General features: G+C 43.5%; 1 protein-coding gene across 10 annotated transcripts in view; it reads left to right on the plus strand.

Moving 5' to 3' along the window:
* The window catches only part of MVB12B (multivesicular body subunit 12B), a 102,169-nt gene that overhangs the window by 63,415 nt on the left and 12,453 nt on the right, over window positions 1-26,301 (plus strand). For 9 of the 10 annotated variants that reach the window (XM_043498585.1, XM_038374344.2, XM_043498590.1 and 6 more), the window contains 2 exons: window positions 20,245-20,300; window positions 22,654-22,713. In XM_043498585.1, coding sequence (XP_043354520.1) covers window positions 20,245-20,300; window positions 22,654-22,713 — 116 coding nt within the window. Of the gene's footprint in view, window positions 1-3,717; window positions 3,844-20,244; window positions 20,301-22,653; window positions 22,714-26,301 lie in introns of those variants that run through there. The other variant, XM_043498591.1, reaches the window with a different exon arrangement.

Here is a 26,301-nt window from a genome sequence, read left to right on the forward strand (position 1 = left end):
ATGGTTTGCTGATTAGCATAATTAATGACAAATGGTGGTGTGGAATTGGTGGATTGGTTTAGCGGATGATGAATGTATCGCAGCTCAGGTTGGATCCTGCCAAATAAGCTTTGCTGGCTGTCAGCCCTTCTGTTCTTACGCAGGTAGACCTCATTAGTCACCGTGCGAGGGTGCCAGCTTATTTTCATTGCTGTATTGAGCACAGAAAACTTAATACAAGCAACTGCGGTGTCCCTGTTTTCTTTAAGCATTTTCTCAAAATCTGTTCTTCCTACCTAGACAAAAGCTCATTCTTTAATTCTTTGACAATGAAACAGGCAGAATTCTATTCAGACTCCCCATTGGTGCCAGGGGGTTCTGGAAGGTGTTCTAGCAAAGCACCACTAGGTATCAGTGTTGCTTTTGCAACAGAGAGATGAATTGCTGCATCTGTCTGAAATATTTTTGTGGGCTGTGGGCTGTAAATGTTCCTTTTCCTTTGAGGGTAGGAAAGATGCAATAGGCAGCCATCCATGCTATGAGACGGGCGCGTTTATCTCTGACTTAATTAATCAAGGTTGATTTGCATTCACAAATGAGACTGATAAAAATGAACTTACCTTTTCACCTTTAGTGGGGTGGGGAGGATTTCTGGGGTGTCTTTCCTTTAAGTGATAAGCAACTGCTTTACCAATAAGGATGAAAATCCTTAATTTGCATTAGCAAAAGGGGCTAATTATTATATAGATAATTAGCATCTGGAAATGAGGATTATCTTAATTACAAAGCACAATTTCCCTAATAGATACAAAACTGTAAGTTTGATCTGTGTGAAGACTGGTGACTATTATTATGTAATTAGTAATCATATTAATGGTGCGGAGTATTTAGATATAATTTGCATATGCAAATGAAATTTACCTGATAGAAATATGTGGCCCTTCTAATGACTCAGACACTTAAAAATTAAAATACTTTCAGCACTCCAACATCTGATTTGCAGTTTGCTTTTACTTTAGGTGACTCTCCCTCCGTTAGGAAATGTTAGCACTGGATAGTATGGGTGCTTGTGTGGGGCCAGAGGGCCCATGATGGAGGAGGATGACATCACCCCCAGGAAGCCAGTGTGTTCACATCCCAACTCTGGGTAGCTCCCAGCATTGATTTTCTTTGATCTTTGAAAACCCACCCACCTACCTCCAAAGTCATGTGTCCCCTCAGCCCCCTCCTCCGCTGCTCTGCCTTGGGAGCCCCTTGTACATCAGAGATGTGGCATGGCCTTGCTGGCTTCCTCTCTCTCCTGAGGTGCAGACTGTGTTTTGGGGCACTTGTCAAGGATTTTCCTCCAGTGGGTACATTCTACCCTCAGGACTGATGCACATGCTCCTGGACCCAGGTGTCCGGTGCTCATGGCCATGCCTGCTCTGTCAATGTGAAAGATGCTGCTTGCATTTCCTGTGCAGTGCTGTTTATTCACATAACTGTAACTTTGTCTCTAATGGGACAGGACTTACACGCAGACTTTTGTGGGGAATATTATTATAGTCATTCTTTCCAAATGCTGAGAGTGGAGACATTCACAGAGACCCTTCGTAACTGTAAACTGTTTTTAATGGTATAGAAATTTAAATATGAATGAAGCTGCTTGGTGGGTGGGGTCGGTAATCTGAAGTCTGTTATCCAGAGTGCTTTGTCAGTTCATAGCTGCTTCATGGGCATGTGGATCTCCAGGTTCTGGAAAAAACTGTCTGAAGTAAGCCTACTTGTCAGAGTCTGACCTGTCTCCACTTTTAGCCTCTAGGCCTTTTATGACATTTTGGTTGCATTCAGATTATATGGGCTCTACCCCATCATATGGGTCAGGCCCAGCACCTCGATTGGTGCTTCCTGCCTTGGCTTGCAGGAACGCAGAACCTGCAGGATAGGTGCTCTGTTCTCCCAGGCTTTTCCTTTCCTGGCATAAGGGAGGGGTTGGAATGGCACCATTCTGGCCACCGCAACAGGCTTTTGCTTTAGCATCTCACTTTGTAAGCCTCATTGGATGTCTCTTGCTCCCTGGTAAAGTCTGGGTGTTTAATGGTCGAAGTGTGCCTATTCTTGTTGTGACTGTTGTTATTTTTACTGCACCGTAAGTGTGTTGGGCGCTTTATAGAGCAATTAGAAAGACTAAGTCCCTGCCATGACTGGCTCCCCAGGGGATTTTTAGATAGGATGCTATGGGTGAGTTGCCCACAGGAGGTCAGGGGCGACGTGAGGAAGGCCAAAGGGCATAGCAACACAGCCCACATGCTGTTTGGCTTGTGCACACAGGGACAGTCAGGAGAGCGAAGGCAAATCAGCTGAGGGTGAAAAGTCAATGTGCGTAAGTGAAAGCTCATTAGCCCCGGTGTGGTTGCTCTTGTTCAGGAGTGAAGTGTCCTTAGTTTGCTGTAATTTAATCCTTCTTGGGAGAATAAAGTTAAAGCAATCTGAAAGCTCTCTACTCCTGAATGAGAGTATCCACAGGGAGGGGATTGACATGCTTTGAGTTTTGGCTTCACACTTTTTACTTGATTTGCCTTAACTTTTCTGTCTGTCTCCATGCAGAGGCAATCTTAGTGCTGAAGATGGGGCAGATGGCAACATGTAAATAAATAAAACTCCTGCTCTCCTGGGAAGGGGGTCTGGGTCTCCCTGCTGCATGGCAGTCCAGGCCTGTGCTAGCCCAGGAATGTTTCTGGACAGGTGCAATCAGCACAGAGATATGGGAAGCACCACAGTCTTGCTCTGATAATGTCACAGACCAGCTCGCTTTTTAGCAGGATGCTTCCCACCAAGGGATCATTTAATCCTCAGTGCTGCTCTGGGAGAAACAGGTTTGGCTTTTCCTCTCGTTCACGTTTGCGGAAGGCCTGCTTCTATTTTGTCTGGCTCACTGTAGCGTGATACTTCCAGGCGGCAGCCACTCAGTCTTCTCCCACAAGTCTGCGATACCATAAACACCAAACAGCACATACACTTTAGAAGATGAAATCCTCCAAAATAAAGCCCTACCGAAACAAAACGCTACACTGCATGCACAGCTCTCCCCTGGGGAGAAGTTCTGAGAATGAACCTCATGTAATGGCCGTAAGTCACTTCACTGAATGCATGGCTAGAAGGGGCTGTTCTATTGTGTGAAGAGAGTGGTGTAAGACCCTCTATAAAATAGAACAGTGGCCACTGTTAATACTTTGCCTTGTTTCATCTCATCGTACAAATTCATCCCTTGTTTAATGAGACACTTCAAAGGCAAGTTCCAAGCACTTCATTATGAGCTTTGGATCATGCAGCGTCTCCCTGGAAGAAGTACATTGAGCAAGGCACTACATGATACTGTATCTATCGGAGCAAAGGAAAAACCAAGCCCACACAGCGTGATACTATAACACAATGCAGCATGTTCCCTAAATGTGCCCAAGTTCTAATCTAGAGGCTGAAAACAAATCAAATGCAAAAACCAGGAGCTCTGTAAGGAAGCAGCCGTTACTGATCAAGGTAAAGGCTCATCAGAAAGAGGGGTGTTTGTCACCTCAAATCATGAAACATTACTGCTATTCTTTGCACTTTTTTTTCAGGTGTCAGACCAAGTTGTACATGCCTGCAGCTCTATGTGCCTATGATACAGACATATTTACATATTTAATGAGTTCCAAGGAGTCTCTATCTGATTAAATTTAGAGCTGATGGTAATTGAAAAATGCCTATTCTCTCCTTCAGCTCAAAGCCCAATGTATCAGAAGTGGAGGAAAAAGCACAGCTTCATACCGCTTTGGGAGAGACTCGCTTAGCCCTCAAAGACACCATTTCTTTCTCTCTGTCTCTCTCTCTCAGACTCTGCAAGTGTCCAGTACCACTAGCCTCTTTTGTACCTGCTCTGGTGTCATTAATTAACAGGAAGTGGCACTTCCCCAGGTGAGATCACTGAAGTTAAGTATTTGAGGAAGACTTCTAAAGAAGGTTTCATTAAAAAATAATAAAATCAATATCTTAGTTTGTAAACACTTGCAATCTGAAGGGCACATTTGAAGTCTCTCTGCTTACTGCAGATGCTGGTGCAACCACAGCTCGGAGGAGTTGCTTAGCTGCACCAGCATCCGCAGTAAGCTGTCCCCATTCTGCACTTGACATTTTTATTTTTTAACAAAATCAAAGTCAGGTGTATTTTTAAAAAACGTTTTGTTTGCTGGATCTCTTAGCACTGAACTTCCCATGTTGCAGCAAGTTAGTGGCAAAACCCAGCAAAGATGTAGAAAAATTCTAAGGATTGAGTTCAAATGAACAAAAGGAATTTTAATAATTTTAATAAATTGTTTTTACTTTTAAAAGTAAGTAAAAAGTTTTTACTTTTTAAAAGGTGTCCGGTAGGGGAAAAAACACCCATGTTCTGTTGTTCCAAGTAAAACAGAAACCTTCCAATGCTGTCTCCATACTGAGCCTTCTTTCCAAAACTGTGAAGGCATTCATTCATCACAGTTACAGGTGTGGGCGTGGGGTGAGCTAGCAACGTCCACTAGTCTGAAGTGTCTCCAGTTTACTGTTTCTGACTGGACAAGAGCTTGCCAAGTAGGCCTCAGCCCTTGTGTGGCTGTCCCTTGTTAGTCACGGCGTGAGTTGTCTGCTCGTATTCTCTGTTGTTCCTAATGTGAAGGACACGCGCACCAATGGTTTTCTGGCTTCCAGAATTAGAAATTACAGAAAGTATATTTTATATCTCATGTGAAGATAAGGATTCTCTTTCCTCCTCCTGAGGTTATAGTCTAAGGGAATTCCTTTAAAAGTGCCTCTAATCTTGGCCCAAAATTATTCCTCTTCTGGGGCGCAGCAAGTGCCTTGTTAGAATAGTCTCAGAGAGGGAAGAGTCAGATTGGGGCTCATTTTAATTTGGAGAACTGTTACAAACCAGAAAACCCACTGCAGGTTTGCCATGCTCCTGACTCAAGACCCATTTTAGATCACACTCTGCCACAGTGGCAGAGCAAGCATTTATCCAGTGAACTGGAAAGAGGAAATGCCATGCTTGGGGTTTGCATAAAGGTTCGGCGCTTTAATTTGTATGTGCATTAGGCAGGTTCTGAAACGGTGTAGGCAAAAGTGATGCCAGGGACATCAAATAGCTGAGTGTAGGAGTAAGGGAATGAACAGGCTGAGCTCAGTAGCACAGAGCTAAACTTTCAGATCTCGCTGCCTAGTGCACAAGGGCAGCCTACCCAGCAGTGCCTGGGGCAGATGGTCTGTGAGTGTATTCAGTATTAAGATTAAAGGAGAGAATAACAAGCAAGTGCATGTGTTTATCCTATGGCTGGGGTGACTGGAGTCTTTCCCATCATTGTACCCAGCCCATGTTGTTCTACGAAGAGATGCCTGGCCACCTTTAGTGAAGGGGGATCCGAGCATGCAACACTCACTGTCTGAGAACACTCCTCTTCCTCCCCAGGGCCTGCAAGCTGCTTCATTTCATGCCTTCTCCCCCATCTCAGATTTCCAGCTTGCCCCCAGCTGAGCAGGCTGGTGCTCTGATGCAGAGATTCTTAACCTGTAGTGATCCAACCCTTTCTGAATGCTCGCCTGTCTCCGTGGGTTAGAACAGAAGGTCTGGATTTGACTGTCTTGTTTCCATCACTCACGTTCTGGGGCCAGGCTGTCTGGTCTACTGAGGCCACATTGTGCCATGTACAACTACTTGAAATAGCCAGTGGGGAATTCCCCTTGCATGGGCAAACTCTCTGCCCATGGAGGGCTGTGCCACCCCAGCGTAAAGGGAGGGAGGCCAGGTCAGGGGCGCTCCAGAGGCAAGACATAAGCAGGACAGGAACGGGATTTGTGGAGCTCACTTCACCCTCCCCCCCAATCCTTCCCTGTCCATTGTGAACCTTGTGCCAGGATATTGCCCCTGCTGCTCTAACCTCCACTGGGGCCAGAGGACCAGCAAGCTCTGGGGCTAGGACATCAGTAACTCAGCCTTGCCTTACATATCTCCAGAACAAAAAGGAATCCAGGTGTCCCAGGAGAAAACCTCACATTCCCTTTCACAGCTCACCAGCATCCCCCATCTGATCAGAACCCCCTGTTCTCCTGACCGTGCGAAGCACAGGGCTGTCCTTGTTCTCTTAGTACAGGTCACGGGCTCCTCCCCTCCCAAAATGCTCCTGGTGGTAGGGGGCTGCTTTCACTTGCTCTCATTAGGCCATTTGACTAATGACTGGAGGAGTCTACTGAGCTGTTCGGGGACTGATGGACTCTCGCTAGTCCTCTTCCAGCAGCCTGTGAAGGCAGCCTCTGTTGGAATGGCACAGATGGCCAGCCCGAACAGCAAAGTAAACTACAATATGTCTTGGAGACACTGTCAGGCTGCAGCTTATTTGTCATGTCATGGAAGCCTATTGGGTTAGGGAGTAACTTTGTCTTTCCCCTGTCTCCTGGTCTGAGAAATTATTTACAGTATGTCTGCTCTGTTGGCTGGGAGAGAAGCTGGAGACAGGCCACAATAAACAGGGGTCAGTTTCTTAACATGTGGAGACTTTTCTTTGTTTAAAAAAAAAAAAGCTGAAGGTGAGGGGTGGGGAGGTGTTTCAGCCCATCAATCAACAAACACAGCCTCTGGCAATGACAGGCAAATTTATTGGCAGAGGGTTGGGCCAGATTTTTGGTGGAGGTTGCTGCTCTTTTGCTCTAGTTAGTGATGTGCAAATGTGTGTTGGTGTTCCATCTGGGACGAAGTGCACTGTAGCACAGAAAAACGCATGTGTTACTTTTCAGGCTTGATGTTTGGACCACTATGGACAGAAATTCAAAGGTAGGGGGCTTCTCTGTACAGGATGGAGAATGTTCCAAAATACTCCTGTCATCTCTGTGACCCATTGCAGCTAGTGTAAAGTGTTTTTCCACATTTATGAATAATTTTCCTCTATACAGAGATCCCATGATATTTTGCCCATTTTTTACCTTGGTGTGCTGCAGAATCTCTCATGTGTTTAGTAAAGCATTGTCCGTAAAAAGGATAACATTCTGCTAAAAATGAGATTCTGAGCAGGAGGTAGAAATGCACTGATGAGAACCAAAGCTTTGGGTATGTTGGAAGTTAAATAAAGTGTCAGACTTAGCAATAAAACACTTTTTGTTCTTAAAGACAAGGATTGTAGAGAAGTTTTATAGAAATCAATGGAAATTTTAACCTCTTTCTCAGTTCTTGAGTGATTCTTTGGTATTTAATAGATTATCATGTCTCTGCTATTGAATCCTCTAGGATGGCTTGAAAAGAAAGCTCTTAGTATTTGTGTTACCATAGGGCATAGGAGCCAGGTCATGGACCAGGACCCGTTTGTCACAGGTGCTGTACAGACACAGAACAAAGAGGGTCCCTGCCCCAGGGTGCTTATCATCCAGAGAAGATTCTTTTCCATTAAATTCTAATGGTTTTCCAAAGTAGTTTCCGTAGAATCCCATTGGCTTTGTCCCTATTGCATTCTCCAGGAATGCTGCAGAAAGAAAGCATTCCCGTCAGTCTTGTCACACGCCTTTCTCAACAGACAATACTCACCTGGCAAAGTGGAGAAATATTGCTGAGTCCTGCAGCCTTTTAAATGGTGAAAAGCTACAGGGCAGTTGGTAAGAACGAGCCAAAGCATAAAGTATAAATGTGCCCCCATCCATGTTGTGAGGGGCTTCCGCCCACCAACTGGAAAACCTCATGTGCTAATAGAAAAAAACAAAACATTTTCTAAAATTGTGAGTGATGGCCAAATCTACGGGGTGGCCCCTGCTCCCTTTCCCCTGCCCTGCACAGCCTATTGTTCTTACTGCTGCTAAAACGTTGCTTTGGCAGGGGGCCTGAACCTACCTGTTACTGAACGACCCCGGCTCCATGGAGTCCAGTTGCAATTGAGAGGACTCGTGGCCCTGCAGGATTCAGAGGGCATTGGAGAGGAAGGACAGGACATTTCTGTTTCTTAGAGGAACATAATGCTGTGCAAGGATAATTATCAAGCAGCAGAAATGCAGAGGATGAAAGACGCACTGAATACAGGTTTCAGAGTAGCAGCCGTGTTAGTCTGTATTCGCAAAAAGAAAAGGAGTACTTGTGGCACCTTAGAGACTAACAAATTTATTAGAGCATAAGCTTTCGTGAGCTACAGCTCACTTCATCGGATGCATTTGGTGGAAAAAACAGAGGAGAGATTTATATACACACACACAGAGAACATGAAACAATGGGTTTATCATACACACTGTAAGGAGAGTGATCACTTAAGATAAGCCATCACCAACAGCAGGGGGGGGAAGGAGGAAAACCTTTCATGGTGACAAGCAGGTAGGCTAATTCCAGCAGTTAACAAGAATATCAGAGGAACAGTGGGGGGTGGGGTGGGAGGGAGAAATACCATGGGGAAATAGTTTTACTTTGTGTAATGACTCATCCATTCCCAGTCTCTATTCAAGCCTAAGTTAATTGTATCCAGTTTGCAAATTAATTCCAATTCAGCAGTCTCTCGTTGGAGTCTGTTTTTGAAGCTTTTTTGTTGAAGTATAGCCACTCTTAGGTCTGTGATCGAGTGACCAGAGAGATTGAAGTGTTCTCCAACTGGTTTTTGAATGTTATAATTCTTGACGTCTGATTTGTGTCCATTCATTCTTTTACGTAGAGACTGTCCAGTTTGGCCAATGTACATGGCAGAGGGGCATTGCTGGCACATGATGGCATATATCACATTGGTAGATGCACAGGTGAACGAGCCTCTGATGGTGTGGCTGATGTGATTAGGCCCTATGATGGTATCCCCTGAATAGATATGTGGACAGAGTTGGCAACGGGCTTTGTTGCAAGGATAGGTTCCTGGGTTAGTGGTTCTGTTGTGTGGTGTGTGGTTGCTGGTGAGTATTTGCTTCAGATTGGGGGGCTGTCTGTAAGCAAGGACTGGTCTGTCTCCCAAGATCTGAGAGAGCGACGGCTCGTCCTTCAGGATAGGTTGTAGATCCTTGATGATGCGTTGGAGGGGTTTTAGTTGGGGGCTGAAGGTGATGGCTAGTGGCGTTCTGTTGTTTTCTTTGTTGGGCCTGTCCTGTAGTAGGTGACTTCTGGGTACTCTTCTGGCTCTGTCAATCTGTTTCTTCACTTCAGCAGGTGGGTACTGTAGTTGTAGGAATGCATGATAGAGATCTCTTCCTTAGCAAGACGAGCATGGGCGGTGTTGTGACACCCTGTTACCTCGAGCCTGTTTGTAAGGGTCACTAGCACCCCAGGCACATACTTCCAGACAGTGGGTCTGTGCCGTTCACCTGAGAGCAGAACTTGACCCTTTAGAGCTCCTGCCTTCTCCAACTCCCCTTTGGCATTCACACTGCTGAAAACTAGCAGAGAGTGCACAGCTGGTATCAGATGGAGGGATTACTCCGGGCACGGCTTTGGCTTATCCTTGCTTGTCAGACTCTTCTGCTTCTAGCAGAAGCGAGGTTTCTCACACACAATTCTATCCTAGCATGTGTCTGTAGGCAGCCGACCTGTTCTACACTAGAAACATCACTTCTCCTCCTCCTTTGAGTCCCCAGCAGGTCTGTCCCATAGGCTGTGAGCTTCTTGTAAAGCACTGAGCCCATTGTCATTACCCCATAATTAATCATCAAAAATACAGAGAGTATATATCTCCTAAAGGGAAAACCATCTACATGTTCACAGCAGATTTATCAGGAGGTGGCACTTGTCCTTGAATCCTGCACACACCCCACATACGCCGTTGCTGTTGGTTGCCCATAGAATAGACACCAAGGTTGAGATTTGCAAAGGACCCTCAGGGAGTTAGGTGTTTGGCTCACATTTGAATTGCAGTGGGATTTGAGTACATAGTGCCCTTAGCTTCCATTGAAAATCCAAGCCTCAGACAACTCATGGCCAGGTTTCCATATTAATAGGATTGATTATTTATATGACAGCACCAAGAGGTGCCAGCCAAAATCTAGACCACATTGTGCTGGGCACTGCACAAACATATTAAGTCCTTACCCCAAACTCAATACATTGAGTTTACGGTCTTTTACAATATCTGATACAGTATCTTTTAGCATTTATCCGTGGTATCCACAAATGCAGCATCGTGTCTTTTTGTAGTATATTAATTTAATTTCACGACGGATAGTAATCCCTTTGTGTAGGGAGCTGCCAGATTTGAACTCCTGAGTTGCCCGCATCCTGTGCCAATCATTAACTTGTTCCCACATAGTCCCAAGTTCTCGGGGGAAACAATGAAGACATTATTTCCCTCTGTTAACTGTTCAGCTGCAAATGACGTTTTCTTTAACCAGGTGAGCTTTGCCATTTTTATGAGACTGTTTGAAGCTATTTTCTGAGATCCTCATCTTTATAAAACACAAATACTACACTGTGCTTTCAGAGCTGGAGAGAGGCTTACAGAATTTTGTACTATTGCAGGAAGCTGGTTTTAGAATCTAAGGTAACTTAAGTGTGAAAAGTGGCAGCAATATATTCAGTATTGTTTTTTAATTGAATTAATGGTTAATTTTCACGCAATCAGGAGGGATGTTTTTGTAGATTCTTAATATCAGCTGTTGAAAATTCCTGTATAAAAGTTTGTGAAAAGAAAGCAATAAAAGAAATTCAAAGCTATCAAATCCTAGGGTGAGAATTTCAGTGCAGAAGTGGCTGTTGTTTCCTTGGGACTCTAGGTACGTAAACTCTTCCATGGCTGCATCTCCCTCCACAGTGGTGTGAAGGATTAGTGCTCACTGCAGTGTGCACACTGAACCCTCCAAGCACTAAAGCAGCTATTCATCTATACCCAGGAGCTAAATATGACAATGTTAGCATTTTTCATTTCCCTGACGTTACCATTAATAAAGCAATGATCCAAAAGAAGCTTTGCTGAGTCTGTTCTTTATGCTTCCATCACTCACGACTAGATAATTTCACACAGGATCGTTTTTAAATTAAACGACGATAAAAGCGCTCTGCTGCTCTGTGTTCACTAGTTCATAGAAGTCTATCAAGTCATTAACGTGTCATGACAAACTGCTAGATGGCTACAAGAGTAATTAATTATTTGCATAAATAACAGGTTGGACTTGGTGCTGTGAACTACAATGACATATGTATCATATCGAGGGTATCTCAGAACCTTTCACAGAGGGGGCATAAAAAGAGTTAAAACTTAAAATATTTGAAATCTTATGTTCATCATTTTTTAAATGGTCAAAAGCTTGGCTTGAGTTTTGATGCTCTTTGTTATAAAGTTCTTTATTAATGGACATTTTAAGAATGCATCTGATCATTGGAGGTTTCAGTGAACAATTATACAGATTTCTATAATCACTATTAATCGCCACATATTTTTCAAGATAATAAGAGCAATTATTATTTAGATTCCTCTTGTATGTGCACATTGTAGAACAGAACAAGTGCTTATTATAGTAAGTAGTGTAGTGAACTCCAGTCTTAAATTCTTTGTCATCTAGAAACTCATTATGTTAGCTGATGCTGCCTATGAAAGTTCGTCAGCCTGGTTAAATTAGGGTAGCATTGGCAGATCTGATTATTTAAATCTGGTAGCTTTGCTAAAAATATAGTTATTCTAGGAAGATTAATTACTAATTTGACAACTGAGATTTATTTGGAATCTACAGCATTAGGAAGAAGGCAGCATCTATCGTACAGCAAGCAAAGAAGGGTGACAGTGAGGGGTGGGGTTTTTCATATTAAAGAGAGAATTTCTAAGTGAACTAACAAGTTGTATTTATAGGATATAGTTTTGTGACATGCCCTTTAAAGGTTAATATGAAATCTTAGTAATTTACAACAAATTGCACTTGGAGACGTATCAGATCAGTTAAAAATGAATTCACTATTCTGCAGTTCTACATCAAATGAGATTTTGGTCATTTTGGTCCTAGCTTCTGTCATCTGCTACTTCCTTTTGGGGGAATTCTCTGGGAAATTCGGTCCATCACATTTTGTGTTTTGTAGGAATGGGATTCTCACTTCCGGCTCCCTGTTCCTCCTTTATCCAATTCCAGTGAATGAGCTAATTGAATGTGACTCTTGAGGAAGAGCTACACCTGAGAGATAATAAACAACAGTTGAAAACATTTTTCTTTCTTAAATTCCTTTTTGCTTTTTCAGTTTTAATCTGAGAAGGGTGCAGGCACCTTACTAGTCTGATACAGATGCCGTAGACATAGTTACTTGGAGGGAAGAAAACAACTATCCTTTCTTTCCCTCCCTGCATTTCAAATTCTCTGTTTTCCAATACCGTGAGACTGTTTCTTTTCTCAAGCTGGTTTCACACATGGAGTGGCTCCTGATTTGCACTGTTATGAGGAGAGAATTGGGTTTCTTGGCTTTAGAGTTTCTAGTGACTTTTGTTTCAGAAGGAAAACCCTTAGCCTTAGATTATTCCCATCCATTTCTCATAGGAAGAGATATTGTACTGATGCCTGTCAGATCTACCTAGGCAAAGACTAGGCAACCCAGGGAAATGGTGTCTGGATACAGAATGTGTGTTGCTGCTAGGTCATAGAATCATAGAAGTGTAGGCCTGGAAGAGACCTTGAGAAGTCATCGAGTCCAGCCCCTGGACTGAGGCAAGACCAAGTAAACCTAGACCATCCCTGACAGGCATTCATCCAACCTGTTATTTAAAACCTCTAGTGACGGGGTCACTGGTTCCAATCCATGTCTGGTCAGTAATAACCAAAAGTCATTGCTCTTACACAATTGTTTGGAAGCCTGCCATATATGAAAAGCGTTGGTCTCTCTCCAGTGCAGGGAAGCCACATGCCATCAATGAACTAGCCATCCCAGCATGGTGACGATTTCAGCTTAAATAGGAAGGCATGAATTGTCCAGGGACACTGAGTGAACTTGATGCTGGCACACTCAGAGGTGGGGTGTGTCGGGGTCGGGGATTGTACTAACTGCTGGGATCTTTTGGGGATGAAGAGACTATTCCAGTCACTTTACATGTGGGTTTGGGCAGGGTTATTGTTTAGATACTGAAATTGATACAATCTCAAAATACATTTCAAATCTACATGATTACTACGAACTTCACACTGTTATGGAAAAGCCCTACAAAATTTAATAGAGAATGATAATCTTTCTGTAGGACTTCTGCATCACCCTGAGGAATTTAATGGGGAAAGGTATTCCTACTGTAGCTTTCTATAGCATAGTTTTAAAAACCCATAGAAAGAACACCATTCTCTGTTAAATACTGCAGGTCTTTAGAATTGATTTTTGGCAGATCCCTATTGATTTCTTGCCTGTTTAAATTCTGTAGCACTCTTCCAAAAGAGACAGGTATATAACTAAGTCATGATTCCTCAACAAGTGTTGGCTGAGAATCTCTTGAACCCGGAAGGTTTGCAAAGTCGGTCACTGCCTTAGTATGAGTTTACTAGATCCTTGGACAACTCTGGGAGCTTTCCTTGGGAGCTTTCCACATGTACTTAGCACCTAGTGATGGGAGGAGGAAGAGAGTATTGTACGAGTGAGAGGGTGATGCCAACAGGCGTCATCTGTAGAAATAAAAGTTTCTGGGAACTTTAGTTGTTTTTAGTTGTTTTTCCTATTCAGTCTGCCCATAGATTGATCACTGATTATTTAGTCTTTCAAGACAGAGCATGCTGGGTGAGTGTTTGTCTTGGTTTCTGAAAGATGTTACCTTGGATATGGGAGCAGTCTTTCTCGGTGGCCGTGTCAAACACCAGATATGTTCCATGCCCCGAGGGAACAGTTCAGGCCACTGTGCTTCTCCTGCAACCAGCCCAAGGAAAAGAAAATGTGATGGAATTAACAGGCTTCACAGGCCCTGGAACTGCAGTTGTTAGAGAGCTGCTGGCACCTCCTGAAAAATGTGGGAAATGTTTTATTCTGCCAAGGGAGACCCTGTTTTCTCTAGTTCTTTCCCTTGCTGGCTATTCCTAGGGATACTCTCATACAAACCAGAGTTCTGCTTTGTGTAGGGGTTATCTGATTTGCTCGTTTCCTCTACCAAGTCGTCACACTCCTCACGGCTATTTACAATGGGTGTGATGCTATGCTATAGATCAAGTGACAGATCTCAAAGGCCCTAATTCTGCAACTATGCAGCTGGACCCTAGTGGGTCCCAGCCACACAGATACAGGATCTGGGTCTTAATATTTAATCTCTCAGCTAATAACTTCAATTGATATTTTGGAATGTTTTAGTGCAGAGACTTTATTGATGAGTCTTTTACATTATTATTTATTATTATTTCTACTTGCTTACCATATATAATAGATGGTCTCTCTCTCCCTTTGTCATCAATTGTGGATGAGACTAAGCTGGTGGGAGAGGTAGATACGCTGGAGAGTAGGGATAGGATCCAGAGTGACCTAGACAAATGGGAGGAGTGGGCTAAAAGAAATATGATGAGGTTCAACAAGGACAAGTGCAGAGTCCTGCACTTAGGACGGAAGAATCCCATGCACCGGTATAGGTTGGGGACTGACTGGCTAAGTGGCAGTTCTGCGGAACAGGACCTAGGGGTTACAGTGGACGAGAAGCTGGATATGAGTCAAGTGTGCCCTTTTTGCCAAGAAGGCTAATGGCATATTGTGTTGCATTAGTAGGAACAATGCCAGCAGATCGAGGGAAGTGATTCATAGAATCATAGACTATCAGGGTTGGAAGGGACCTCAGGAGGTCATCTAGTCCAACCCCCTGCTCAAAGCAGGACCAATCCCCAATTTTTGCCCCAGATCCCTAACTGACCCTCTCAAGGATTGAACTCGCAACCCTGGGTTTAGCAGGCCAATGCGCAAACCACTGAGCTATCCCCCCACTATTCCCCTCTGGTGAGGCCACTGGAGTACTGTGTTCAGTTTGGGCCCCCCACTACGGAAAGGATATGGACAAATTAGAGAGAGTTCATCGGAGGGCAACAAAAATGATTAGGGGGCTGGGGCACATGACTTATGAGGAGAGGCTGAGGGAACTGGGCTTATTTAGTCTGCAGAAGAGAAGAGTGAGGGGGGATTTGATAGCAGCCTTCAACTACCTGAAGGGGGGTCCCAAAGAGGATGGTGCTAGGGTGTTCTCAGTGGTGCCTGATGACAGAACAAGGAGCAATGCTCTCAAGTTGCAGTGTGGGACGTCTAGGTTGGATATTAGAAAACACTATTTTATTAGGAGGGTGATGAAGCACTGGAATGCATTACATAGGGAGGTGGTGAAATCACCATCCTTAGAAGTTTTTAAGGCCCGGTTTGACAAAGCCCTGGCTGGGATGATTTAGTTGGGGTTGGTCCTGTTTTGAGTAGGGGGTTGGACTAGATGACCTCCTGAGGTCTCTTCCAACTCTGATCATCTATGATTCTATGTATACTTGCCATTTATTTGTTCCCAGAATGGCTGACGTAGGAAGCCATACCTTCTTTGTACAATGCCATCTTCAAGGTGATGATGATTTTCCTTGTTAGTCTTGGGGGTGAAGGAGAAGTAGAAATGCACAAAAATAAGCTCTATTTTAGGTCTGTATGGGAAATATTACAATTATCCAAGAGTCCTAGATGTTAATTCATTCTTAAGATTTTGCTGTCACTTATAATTTGTTAGATCTTCCCTTCTATTGTCTGAATTAAAATGAACCCTTCAGCAGATGGCTGGCTGGTAACTGACTCTTTGGAGTTGATATCTGTCATTCTTTTAGGGGAACATCGACAACAGCCAGCCAAGGAGGAATGAAAGACATGGGTCAATTCTGTCAGAATGGATAGTGCCCTCTCAGACTACAAATGTAGCAATGGAAAATATTAATCTTTAACAAGAATTGTGAAGAACTTTGCTAATAAGGAGGATCATCCGCAGCACTGCCTGTGCACATTTTAAAAACCTGCACCAGTGCAACACAAAACAGGACTGAAATTCCAAGGTCAAGTTCCCATGACGACTGTTAACTTGGATACCTTGAGGGAGATTCAGACTCGCCCAAGGCCTATGCCTCACAGAAGCCCCTTCTTTTGTGCTAGGGGAGAATTTCACTCATGTGTATGTACTGTATATTAAGCAACCTTTTAACAGTAGAAGCAATACACAAAACTTCGGTACATCCTGTGCAATGGGGCTGAGATTATGTTGCTGTGGGAACATTCATTTTTCTAATTACTTGACTTTTAGCTGTTCCGTTTCCAGCTTAACGCAGTCCTGAAAAATATGTAGGATCAACTAGGTATTTGAAAAGCTTTGCCTGTTAGAGTGATTTAAATGCCGTTAGCCAATGTGCAGGGTCATGGTGTTTCCTTTTGTTTTTAAACTGTATCCCTTATAAAGGCTATAAATACTTGGAAGTTAGATCATGGAACCCTCCCATTGTGAATAATGCTTACACTATCCAGCCTAGGGTTCCCTTTTTATGGTTAATCACCAGCTTTTAGCTTTGGAAAGAGTTTCCTTGCCCATCCTCCAGCATCCCTCTGTTTTGTCCATTCACGGTGTTGCTGGATACAGTCAACTGTAGCACAGTTTGTCTATAAGGAACATTTGAGCAACCTCTGGCAGAACGAAAGCAAACATTGCAGGGCTTGGCCTGGGAGTTGCTAACAACTTTTGAAAGTGGCCATCGGAATGCAGACCCTTAGCTCGGCATTGTTCCAATCACAGACTGCCAACAGCTCTAGAAAAGCACGAGGAAAAGAGAATCAAAGGTTGTAGATTATGATTATTTTCAGCGCAGTGTTGGAGCAGGGGATATAGAATTAAAAGCCTCCTTCTGATTTCATTTAACTTCATTATGAAATGAACGGGCTGCTAGTAAATCGCAGTTTAGTATTGTCTCCCACTGTACTTTGAGTGAATCGCACCCGTGGCCAGGTACCGATACACTGCACCTCTCAAGCCAATAGTCGCTGCAGCTCTGGTCATGAAAACTGTGTTTCCTTGTCTTTGTTCTGCTCAGTCATCATGTTGCAACAACATCCTCATATGGAATTAACATCCACATTGATTAAACCCTCCCCCTCCCTTGTGAGTTACCAGAAACTTCACTTTAGTGCTAATGGTGATTTGGAAAAAAAAACACTTGAGGGCTAGATTCTGCCACCCACACTTGCACTAACATAGAATTGTGCAAAGCAGCGCCACTAAAGTCCGTGTAGCTACTCGAAGAGTGTGGCCTTACTCAGCCAGAATAATTGGGGTAGAGTCTGGCCCTACGTGGCAACGGGTCCCAGCGTGATGGTGCGCCATGTCTCAAGATTGCCTTTTCAATGGAAACAAGACTGAAACCACCAGCTCCAGCTGCCAAGTTCTAGGAGACTGGCTGGCATGCTGGGCTAGCTGAGGGTTACTAGGGGGCACTGTGCTGTGGAAAAGGGAGGGAGGCTTCGGTAAGTGGGGGTGACTCTTGCATTCAGTGACTCCATTCTGTCCCACACCCACATTCTGGCCGCCTCCCCGTCTCCCAGCAGTCCCTTGTGCTTTGTTGTTAATGATTATTTCAGTTGCAGTATTGCCCAGGGTGTGCCAGGGAAAATGCTTGGGGGAAATCCTTGCCCACAAAATGTAAATGTGAGCATTCATTGAACATGACTCAATATTGTGGTGGGATCAAATATCCCCATATCAAACATGCTTTAGCCATCTGGATTCAGATTCCTGCAAGGAAATTTGAGCTTTTGCCCCCAAAATTGCTACAAATGTTCACAAAACTGGGCTTGGAAAAAGTGCTTCTAAAAACCCCAGCATTTTAAATCTCTCTCGCATGGTGTCTCATGTTGGAACAGTTGTGGTCCCACCTGCGCTCTGTGTACTGATGTTCAACCTACAGAAATCAACAGTTGGGGGCAAGGTGCAGGACTTTTCAGATCAGTGGTGACACCCATCGGAGCATTTACTTTGGCAGGCAACAGAATAGTTCAGGTGTGAAGTCAGGATAAAGATACCAGCTGAAACCCCTTTGTTTTGTTAGGAGAGATTCCCACACAGAGATTGGTTGGAGAGCAGCCTGCTTCCAGCTGGGCCCCAGTCCTGTTCCAAACAATGTGCATTCTGCGGACTGGCCCCATACTCTCCAAACCGCTGACCCTTGTGTCAAACACAGGTATGGGGCTGGTAGGAAAAAAAACACTTTACTTTCTCCCCCTTCCCTGCCCCCAGTATAGGACTGGTGGAGGGACAGGCAATGACAGCTTAGTGCGTTATTTGTTTAAACTCTCCTGAATCAGTAAGTATTTCAAATCCTCAAATTCTAGTGCCTGCCTATAAAAAGAACAGCTGAATGAGCTCATTGTTTTCTGATTTTTCCCTTTAATGTATTTTACAAACAGCCTAGTGATGGGCCTGACACACTGATTCCTATGTATGCTGCTTTCACTTTGGGATTACAGCATTAATAACATACTTCCATGCATCATGCCATTTTTAAGCATGATCGTTATGATAAAGGGCATATACTTAATTACAGGCCTGCTTAATTACAGCTCTGTTGAAGCTCGTTTGTTTAGGAGAATGCTAATTGCGCTACTGAGCCTTTGGCACATCCTTACTTTCATCTGCTGGGTTTCTCTGTACTGTGTATCAGCATTTTTTTAACGACAGTCTCAAAGACTGAGGGAGCCTAGTGATGCTTTTCTGTGGCTGTTTTGCTGTGTTAGAGGAACAAACAGATGAGTGTTGGGTTATTTATTTAATTTATTTAACAAAATCTATTATCTGGCTGACCAAGGCATCTCTCTGCCACTGTAAGAAGTGCTGCTAGTCTCCCAGGTTTGAGAACTTGCTCAGCTCTGTGGCACCGTTTCTCATCTGTATGTTTTGGTGGTTGTAACACCACAGCTGTGTGTTGCTGCCACACAGCACCCTGCCTCCATCTGAGTTGGTTTGTCAAAGAAAAATTATATAAAAAGTGCATGTAAAATTTTAAATGTATGAAAATCTCCCTACAGCCAACACCTGAACTCGTCCATGTTGGCTGATGTTAGACACACAAACCAAAGAGTTGCAAGAATCCTGGGCGTTTCAAATGAGAGCCCAAGAAACACTGCCCTGGGTCTGATGCTTTTCAGAAGAAAACCTGTTTGGGGTTAGGGTAGAGGCCACTGCAAGCATTAAACTTGTTTTTGGTCATGTCATCTTTTTCTCAGAGCTGAAATGGAAAGGGGCTGGAAGGGTTGAAGCAAATAAATGGCGTGGATAAATTGTAAAGCCTATTCAAGACTCAGTGTGTTGGCTTGGAAATGTGCCTCTTTCAGAATTTTATGGGAATTGCTGAGAGATGCAGGTTCCAAAAATAAACTAGCTCACCTGGGCTACGGTGCCTTTCAGAGCTCTCTTCGAGGGTTGCAAAGGCAGTGACAGTGCAACGAAAATCCTTATCCTGGTTTAAAAGAGAAGACGACCCAAAGCATATTCAAAAAACGCTACCTATTCCTAAGGTTGTGCTGCAACCAAGAGAGCCAGGGCAGCGTGAGTCAAGGCTGCACGCTGCATAGCTACCCCACTCCCGGTGTCTTGGATACTCTGATTTCATTGGCATCTGCTTCCAGTGGACTGTGTGTTTTAGTGTATTATATTTGCATTTGGTTATTTGCTGTCTAGTGTTTTCATCTGTAGTAGACTGGCAAGGGAAGGTCATTTCTCCTGATGGTCTGGGAGACTCCATTTCATCTCTAGGATCAGGATTTTTTTTTAAAGGATTGCAAATAAGTTTCTCCGAACCTCCCCCTGTAAGTTTCTCTGAGGGGTGCTTAGTGCCTGGTGTTCTAAGGGGCAAAAAACATCTTGTCCTCTGAACCAAACATTTGATTTTTCTCTCACTAGGAAAACATACTACATCATGAGGACTCTCTTTTTTTTTTTACTGTAGCAGTTTATATGCAAACTATTATTACACAGTAAGTGGCAAGTGGAAGTCTGTCCTTTTAAGCCAGCTGCATTTGTTTTGGGCTCCAGACGCTGTCCTGCTTGAGAGGCTGGTTCTGTATTCAGTCCAACCAAGTTGGGAGCAAATTCATAGAACACAGTCTGTGAAATTGTGCCAATGGCCAGATTGATATTGGATGTTGTAATGAATATACCTGACTGCCCCCCTGTGCTTTGAACTGGCAGTACAATTGGGAGAGCTAGCAGAGAAATCTGCCCTGATTGATTTGCACCCTGTTATGTTATTGCCAAATGTTGATGTGATTCATACATGGTATGTTTCTGGAAACACAGTAAGTTATTGGACATCAGAATATTGATGCAAGAGTTCAACTCTCTGTTCATCTGTATTTTTCAGCCATGGATGGAGTGCCTTTTATGATCTCAGATAAGTTTGCCTGCGCTCCTGAAGGGGTAAGTTACTGTCATCATTCTCTAAGGTAAAGCTCGCGCGCATGTGGAGGGCACTCACAAGGCAAAATACAGTTATGGAACATAACTGGTGCATAGTCCTGGTGCTGGCCACCTGCATGAGGGTGAATTTCACCATAGTGACTGTAGATGCACCTGAGAATACTTTCCTTTGACGTGTGGGTGGCTGTTTAGATTGTTTCACCAGATCATTTCTAAAAGTAAATTCCTCTATTAGCTGAACCGTCGATCACTGACAGATAGAGGTGATCATGAGTAAATTCGTGGCTGCATTGAGACTGTCTGTATATGTTTTAAAAAAAAAAAAGAACAAATACCTGATTTTCCAAGTCTAAGTTAAATCTTTTGTCCCTTCCCTGCATAGAGGTGACCCTGTTCTTTCAGATCCCAGAAGTTGAGTGCAATGCTAATGACACTGTGGCTACTTTAGACACTCCCTGGGAATTAGAGATATTGCAGGGTTCTTTTCATCCCTGTTCTTGATAACTCCGCAGAGAGCAGTGCCAAGCTGCGGTGAGACCTTGCACAAGTGTGGTATGAGGCTGGTACGGCACCTTCAAGCCCTCCCCAGGAGCAAAGTTGCCATCGCCCATGAAACAGACACGTTATTGTAATTTGTTTTTAAAAATGAGGGGTTTTCAGTTCTTTGGTGGGAACCCTGGACGTTCCATTGTGGGTCTGGCCTGTTGCTGCTGAGCCAAAGTAAAATTTTTTCCCAGCCTGCATCCACATCTTCGTTAGAAATGGCAGCTCAGCTTTCCCAGGACCTGACATGCTGGTCGCGGAGTCATGGAAATATTGCTCTGGGACTGCACTTACAGCTGAGAGTCCTGGGCGGTGCCTCCATTCCAATGAAACACAATATGCATCACTTACATCTTTCTGTAAGCTGCTTAATCTTGAAAAATGCTTGTGATTTTGCACGTGGAGTGCAAGTAACTTTAACTGACCCAAGGTAGCTTGGTTGCCATGGCTACATTGGCAGGATTCCAGTTTCTGTGGAGCGAGGCTGTGCTGTCCTGTTTACCAATTCCAGTCTAGAAAGTTTAGAGAGGCTGTTATGTCCTAATGATACAACAGCTTGACCTCCGCTGTGGTCCAGGCAATAGAAATGTGGCTAGAAAAACATTTTTAGTATTCATGTTTCTCTCTGGTTTGAGAGATTATATATGCCAAAGTGTATCAAGTGCAGCAGCAAAGCGAGATTGCATTTCCATGTACAGAATACTGTCAACTGAATTTTGAAGTGAATGTAGTGCTGGTGGTGAATTTAGGGTCTGCATTGACAGCCCTGTTGATTCGGCAAAGGCAGTGACAGTGTTAACTTCTCACGCTACCCTGCACTGAGGTTTCTAAACTCTGACCTGTGTCTGTTTCTGAAGGGAGAGGACTCGTGTCCTGTTCAGTCCAGGGTGTATCTGCTGCGATGGTCAGCAGCGGGTGCTGGTTAGTTCCTAATGTGGTGGTGTGTTTTGTAAACACCTGTCCATAGGAATGGATTTCATGGAGAGTCCCAAATAAGTGCCATTTAAGGACTTTGGAGTACTGCTTGCCTGGTACTAATTTAAGACTGTAATCTAGAGCTGAAAACCTCCACATTCCATTACAATTCCCCTAATCCAGCCAGTACCTCAAACAATATCTCTTTAAAAAATCAATGAACACGAAATTATAACTGAAAACACGGAACTGTCTTCTGTGTCTTGTTCTTCACGTCCTGCATCTGGTGTTGCATCTTTTTTGTTTTGTTTTGTGATTATAGAAACTCCAGGTAAAATGTGATGATTTTTGCAGCCATTGCTGTCTGAAAAGGATCGTGTGTATGTTGTTCATCCCTTCCACTCACGTTCCTAGAGAACTGGAATCCCCCTGCTGCTCGGAGAAATGCAGAGAGCCATTAGGCCATGCTAATCCTTTCTTAAGATTCCTGTGACAGCATTGCCACCAGATGGTCAGGCTTTTCCACAACTAATGCCTCTCCTGCTTATGTCCCCACTGCCATCTAAAATTCAGGGTGGGTGTTACACACAGTGGTACAATAGCAGTTGTTCTATGTCAGGAACACAGCGAAGGATTTACCAGTTTAAAATGACCCTGTCAAGAATGGCAAATAATCCTGGTTAGTTATAAGCAAGCATTACAATCACTGCCCATAGTCCACCTGCCTCTATGTTGGTGTGGTGTACTGGGGGAAAAGGGTTACACACATTTTTATAGCTGGTGCCTCTGACTTTCCAGTGACATAATGTATCTGCTGAATTATTCTAAAAAACTTAATAGCATGTTTCCGGGGTCTTTGGGGTGTTTTGTTTTGTTGTTTTTTTTTTTTTTTTAGATGCAGCAAGTTGATCTCTTGGGCATCACAATCAAATCCCTGGCAGAAATTGAAAAGGAGGTAAGTAGCCCTGTGGGACTCTGAACACAGGCACAGCCAAATCTGTGCTCGCGTAGCTGTAAGGTTCCCTCTCTTATGGAAAGAGTTTAGCTCGCTTTGCCAGGTCACTGCTGGTGGGTAAAGTCAACATTAAGTTAAGCCAAACAGTAAGCTCAAAATTACAAATGCCTTTTGTGATTTGTGCCAGAAGAAGCTTTAAGTGTTGAATCTAACAGCAAAATCTGCACCCTCCATTTAATTCCAGATGTCTCTTTTGTTTAACCTTTCTTTCTCGCTTATTAACAAACTACGTGTTTCCCCAAACAGGGCACTGTTTGTGTGAGGTTGCCTCTTCCATTTCAGGAAGCAATTGAACTCAATTAAGCAGTGCCAGGTAAATTGCTTCATAATTTTTCAGTTTGATGGTGAACGTAACTTGTCACCAGGAACAAATAGGCTGAGATTTTAGAGAATGTGAACCCTCCAAAAGAGAGAGAGGATCAAACCAGAGTATTGTCCACCTCTAGTTTTGTGTAATTGCTGTTTTCCTAAGGCAGTATTTTAGTGTGTGCATGCGCTGTACCGCAGGGTGGTAAGCAGTCAGATATTCAGAGGCAGCTTCCCTTTGAGAGGAATATTTGTCTTAAAAATGGAGCTGGTAGAACCATGTTCCTTTGGGATTCCCTTTTTGTGTTATCAGCTAACAGGTTCCTGTACTGAAGGATGGCTGGAATGAAGGCAAAGTGAATCAATGTGGCACAGCAAAATTTCTGAACCTATCATAGCCAACGCAGAAACACATCTGACTAATCCTTTTGTCTTTGATTTGTAATATGTCATAAAAATGAAAGGAGTGTCACATGCAGATTATAGGTGACTTTACAACAAAACACAGTGGTTTATTACTCAAGTATTTTTATGGGAAGTTAGGAATTCTCATATTTATTTCCATAATAAGGAAGACTCTCTATTTATAAGCTAACAAATCTTCAGGAACAAGTTATTCAGATTTAAGATGAATCCAGATTGTGAATAATTCCTTGCCCTGACACATAGTAGGGTTTAGCAGCCAGGCGATCTGGCTGTGGAATATCTCAGAGTATCCCACGTGTCATTTCCCCCATGGAAATATGTATCAGTGACAAGCCAGCTCAAATCCTAGAGCCTTGCTGTTCTGTACCATCAGTCACCTGCTCCTCCGGGGCACTTGCATACAGATAGCATATAAGATAATAGGTTAATACGTTTATTTTCCCTTTCTTACTGAGAAATGGCAGAGTGAGGGTATTGAGTAGTTTCCCTGTCTGAGGGCATACATGGGATATCAGTGGTGCACAGGGTCTGGTGCACAGAGATGAACTGTCTCCTGGAAGCAGAAAAGCAGAACAGCATCTAATTGTGTATCACAAAGACCACATAAGGAAGGCCAGCTTGGTCTATGCAAAGCCTGACTAGTGTCAGGTGCTGGTGCTCCACCCGACGTGGACCTGATCTGTTAGCATCTGTTGCTAGGATCAGCACTGGGCACCAATGTTTTAGTTGGTAGGTTTTGTCTATCTTGCTAGAGTGGCAGATTAAGAAGATGTTAGATTTCAAAGTCAAGGTTTGAAGCCCAGCACCATGTGCAAGATCTTGGATGGGGGAGAGCCCTCCAGACATGGAAGCACTGCTCCAAGAGTCATGGCTTAAGAAGCCTTTTCAGCGTGCAACCCCCCAACCAGTTTATATGAGGGCTGCAATGAAAGCGAGCCATCCATCCCAACATCCCCTTTTCCCATCACAGGCCGCATGTGTTTCAGAGTAATGAAAAGTTTAATTATGCAGCCCATATTCCTTGATGAAGCATCTTGTCTGCATACAAAGAGATGTGCATATAAATATTGTGAATTTCTGTGTAGCTTTATTTCCCTTGCAAGCAATAGCTCCATTACAGCAAACCTGCTGGATTTCTAACCACAGTAAGAGCATTTTCCCTGGAGCTGCATGCCACACAGAAATATTCCCAAAGAATTCCAGGCATGATTATTCATTTTATATAGTGGAATATGCCAACTGTACCAGCCATTCTCCATGCTGTGATAACAGCCTTCTCCTTTACATGAACAAACCAAGCTTCCAGCTTTTTGGGGGCTAGAGACTCCCACCTGGATGAGGGTGCTGTTGTGCTGGGCGTTGTAGAGACAGTCCCTTCCACAAGGAGTTTACACTCTAAACAGAGAAGACAAATCAAAGGGTGCGAGGGTCGCCTGCCAAAGAGAGGAGAAGCAACTTGTCCGAGGTCAGCCAGCAGGTCAGTGGCAAAGCCAGGAGTGGATCCAAATCTCCTGACACCCAGGAGAGTGTGCTAGTCACCAGAGCACAGTTTACTTCTTTTGTGGGGGCATTTATACATTCGGAAAAGACCCTGCTGTTCCTGCCTTCAGGTCCACGAAGGGATTTTGTACTTGTTTGTCATGCACTGCATGTACCCCTGCATAGCGAGACCTGTGTAATGCATTGGTAACGAAATCCCCAGAAGGCGATGGTCTCAACAAGTTAAACCATTTTCTGTAGAGGTGAGAGTGACACATACGACCAGTGAAGAGGGCCCTCAACCCCATTCACGCCCAGAACACCACAGACCGTAGAGAGCAATTTATCAGACGGCTCAATATTGCCTTAAATCTCCATGCTGTAACATAGTTAACAATAAAGTGTGACCATTGGGCTCCCAGCTCTTTTCAACGTAAGCATTCGACAGAATGTACCACTCAGTTTTAACTTGGCATTTAGCTAAAAGTCTAGTGAGAGTCTAATTAGTAAAGTGAACATCTAATATTAATCATTCTCTTAAAATTGACAAGGAAGGCAGTTTATTTAACCACTTAATTGCTACAGGTTTTCATAGGCTGCTCTTTGCAAACGTTTTAATGAAGAAGTTGTAAATATACAAGAGTTTAAAATCTTAATTTTATACAGAAATATTTTCCTTGTTCTCCTGTTTGTAGTCAATTCTCCAGAGTGTAGTCACATGAAATGTTCTTTAAATGAACATATTTGCTAACTGGCATGATTTCAGTTTTTAAAACATTGGTTCCAGCAATTAGGCATTTTTTTCTGTTCCCAAATGACTAGAGAAATTCGTCTTGATTATAATTGCTCTTAGCCACGCATATCTAATTTGTGTCTTTTTAAGTGTTAATTAGTAAACAGTTTGAGCTGACATCTTTATGTGTTTGTGTATTGAAAAATGAGGCTTATTGCTTATTTAGCTTGGGGCTGATAGTGCTGGCTGTGACATCACGACATTGAGGTAAAATTAATGAAGACATATTTGCCAATTAAAAAGCTTTCGTGGAGAAGACGACTTCTTGACACGTCCTCCCTTGCACAGATTCCATTTGCACATGGGAGCTGCATGCCATAGATCACTTTCTTTATAAGGTGAATAAGGCAGGAGTTCCTTATGTTTTTGGCATCTAAATACCCATTTCTCAGTTGCCAAGACATCAAATTTCCTTAGCCCTGTATTGTATGTATTCACTTTTCTTTTTTTCAACTGCCTTTTGTAAAGGTTAACTTTAAAGAATAGCAGATTTTGTCACAAACTAATTTGTGGTCATGTAGCAC

This window comes from Dermochelys coriacea, chromosome 16 (assembly GCF_009764565.3).
Source record: "Dermochelys coriacea isolate rDerCor1 chromosome 16, rDerCor1.pri.v4, whole genome shotgun sequence".
In the NCBI taxonomy this organism is placed as follows: Eukaryota; Metazoa; Chordata; order Testudines; family Dermochelyidae; genus Dermochelys; species Dermochelys coriacea.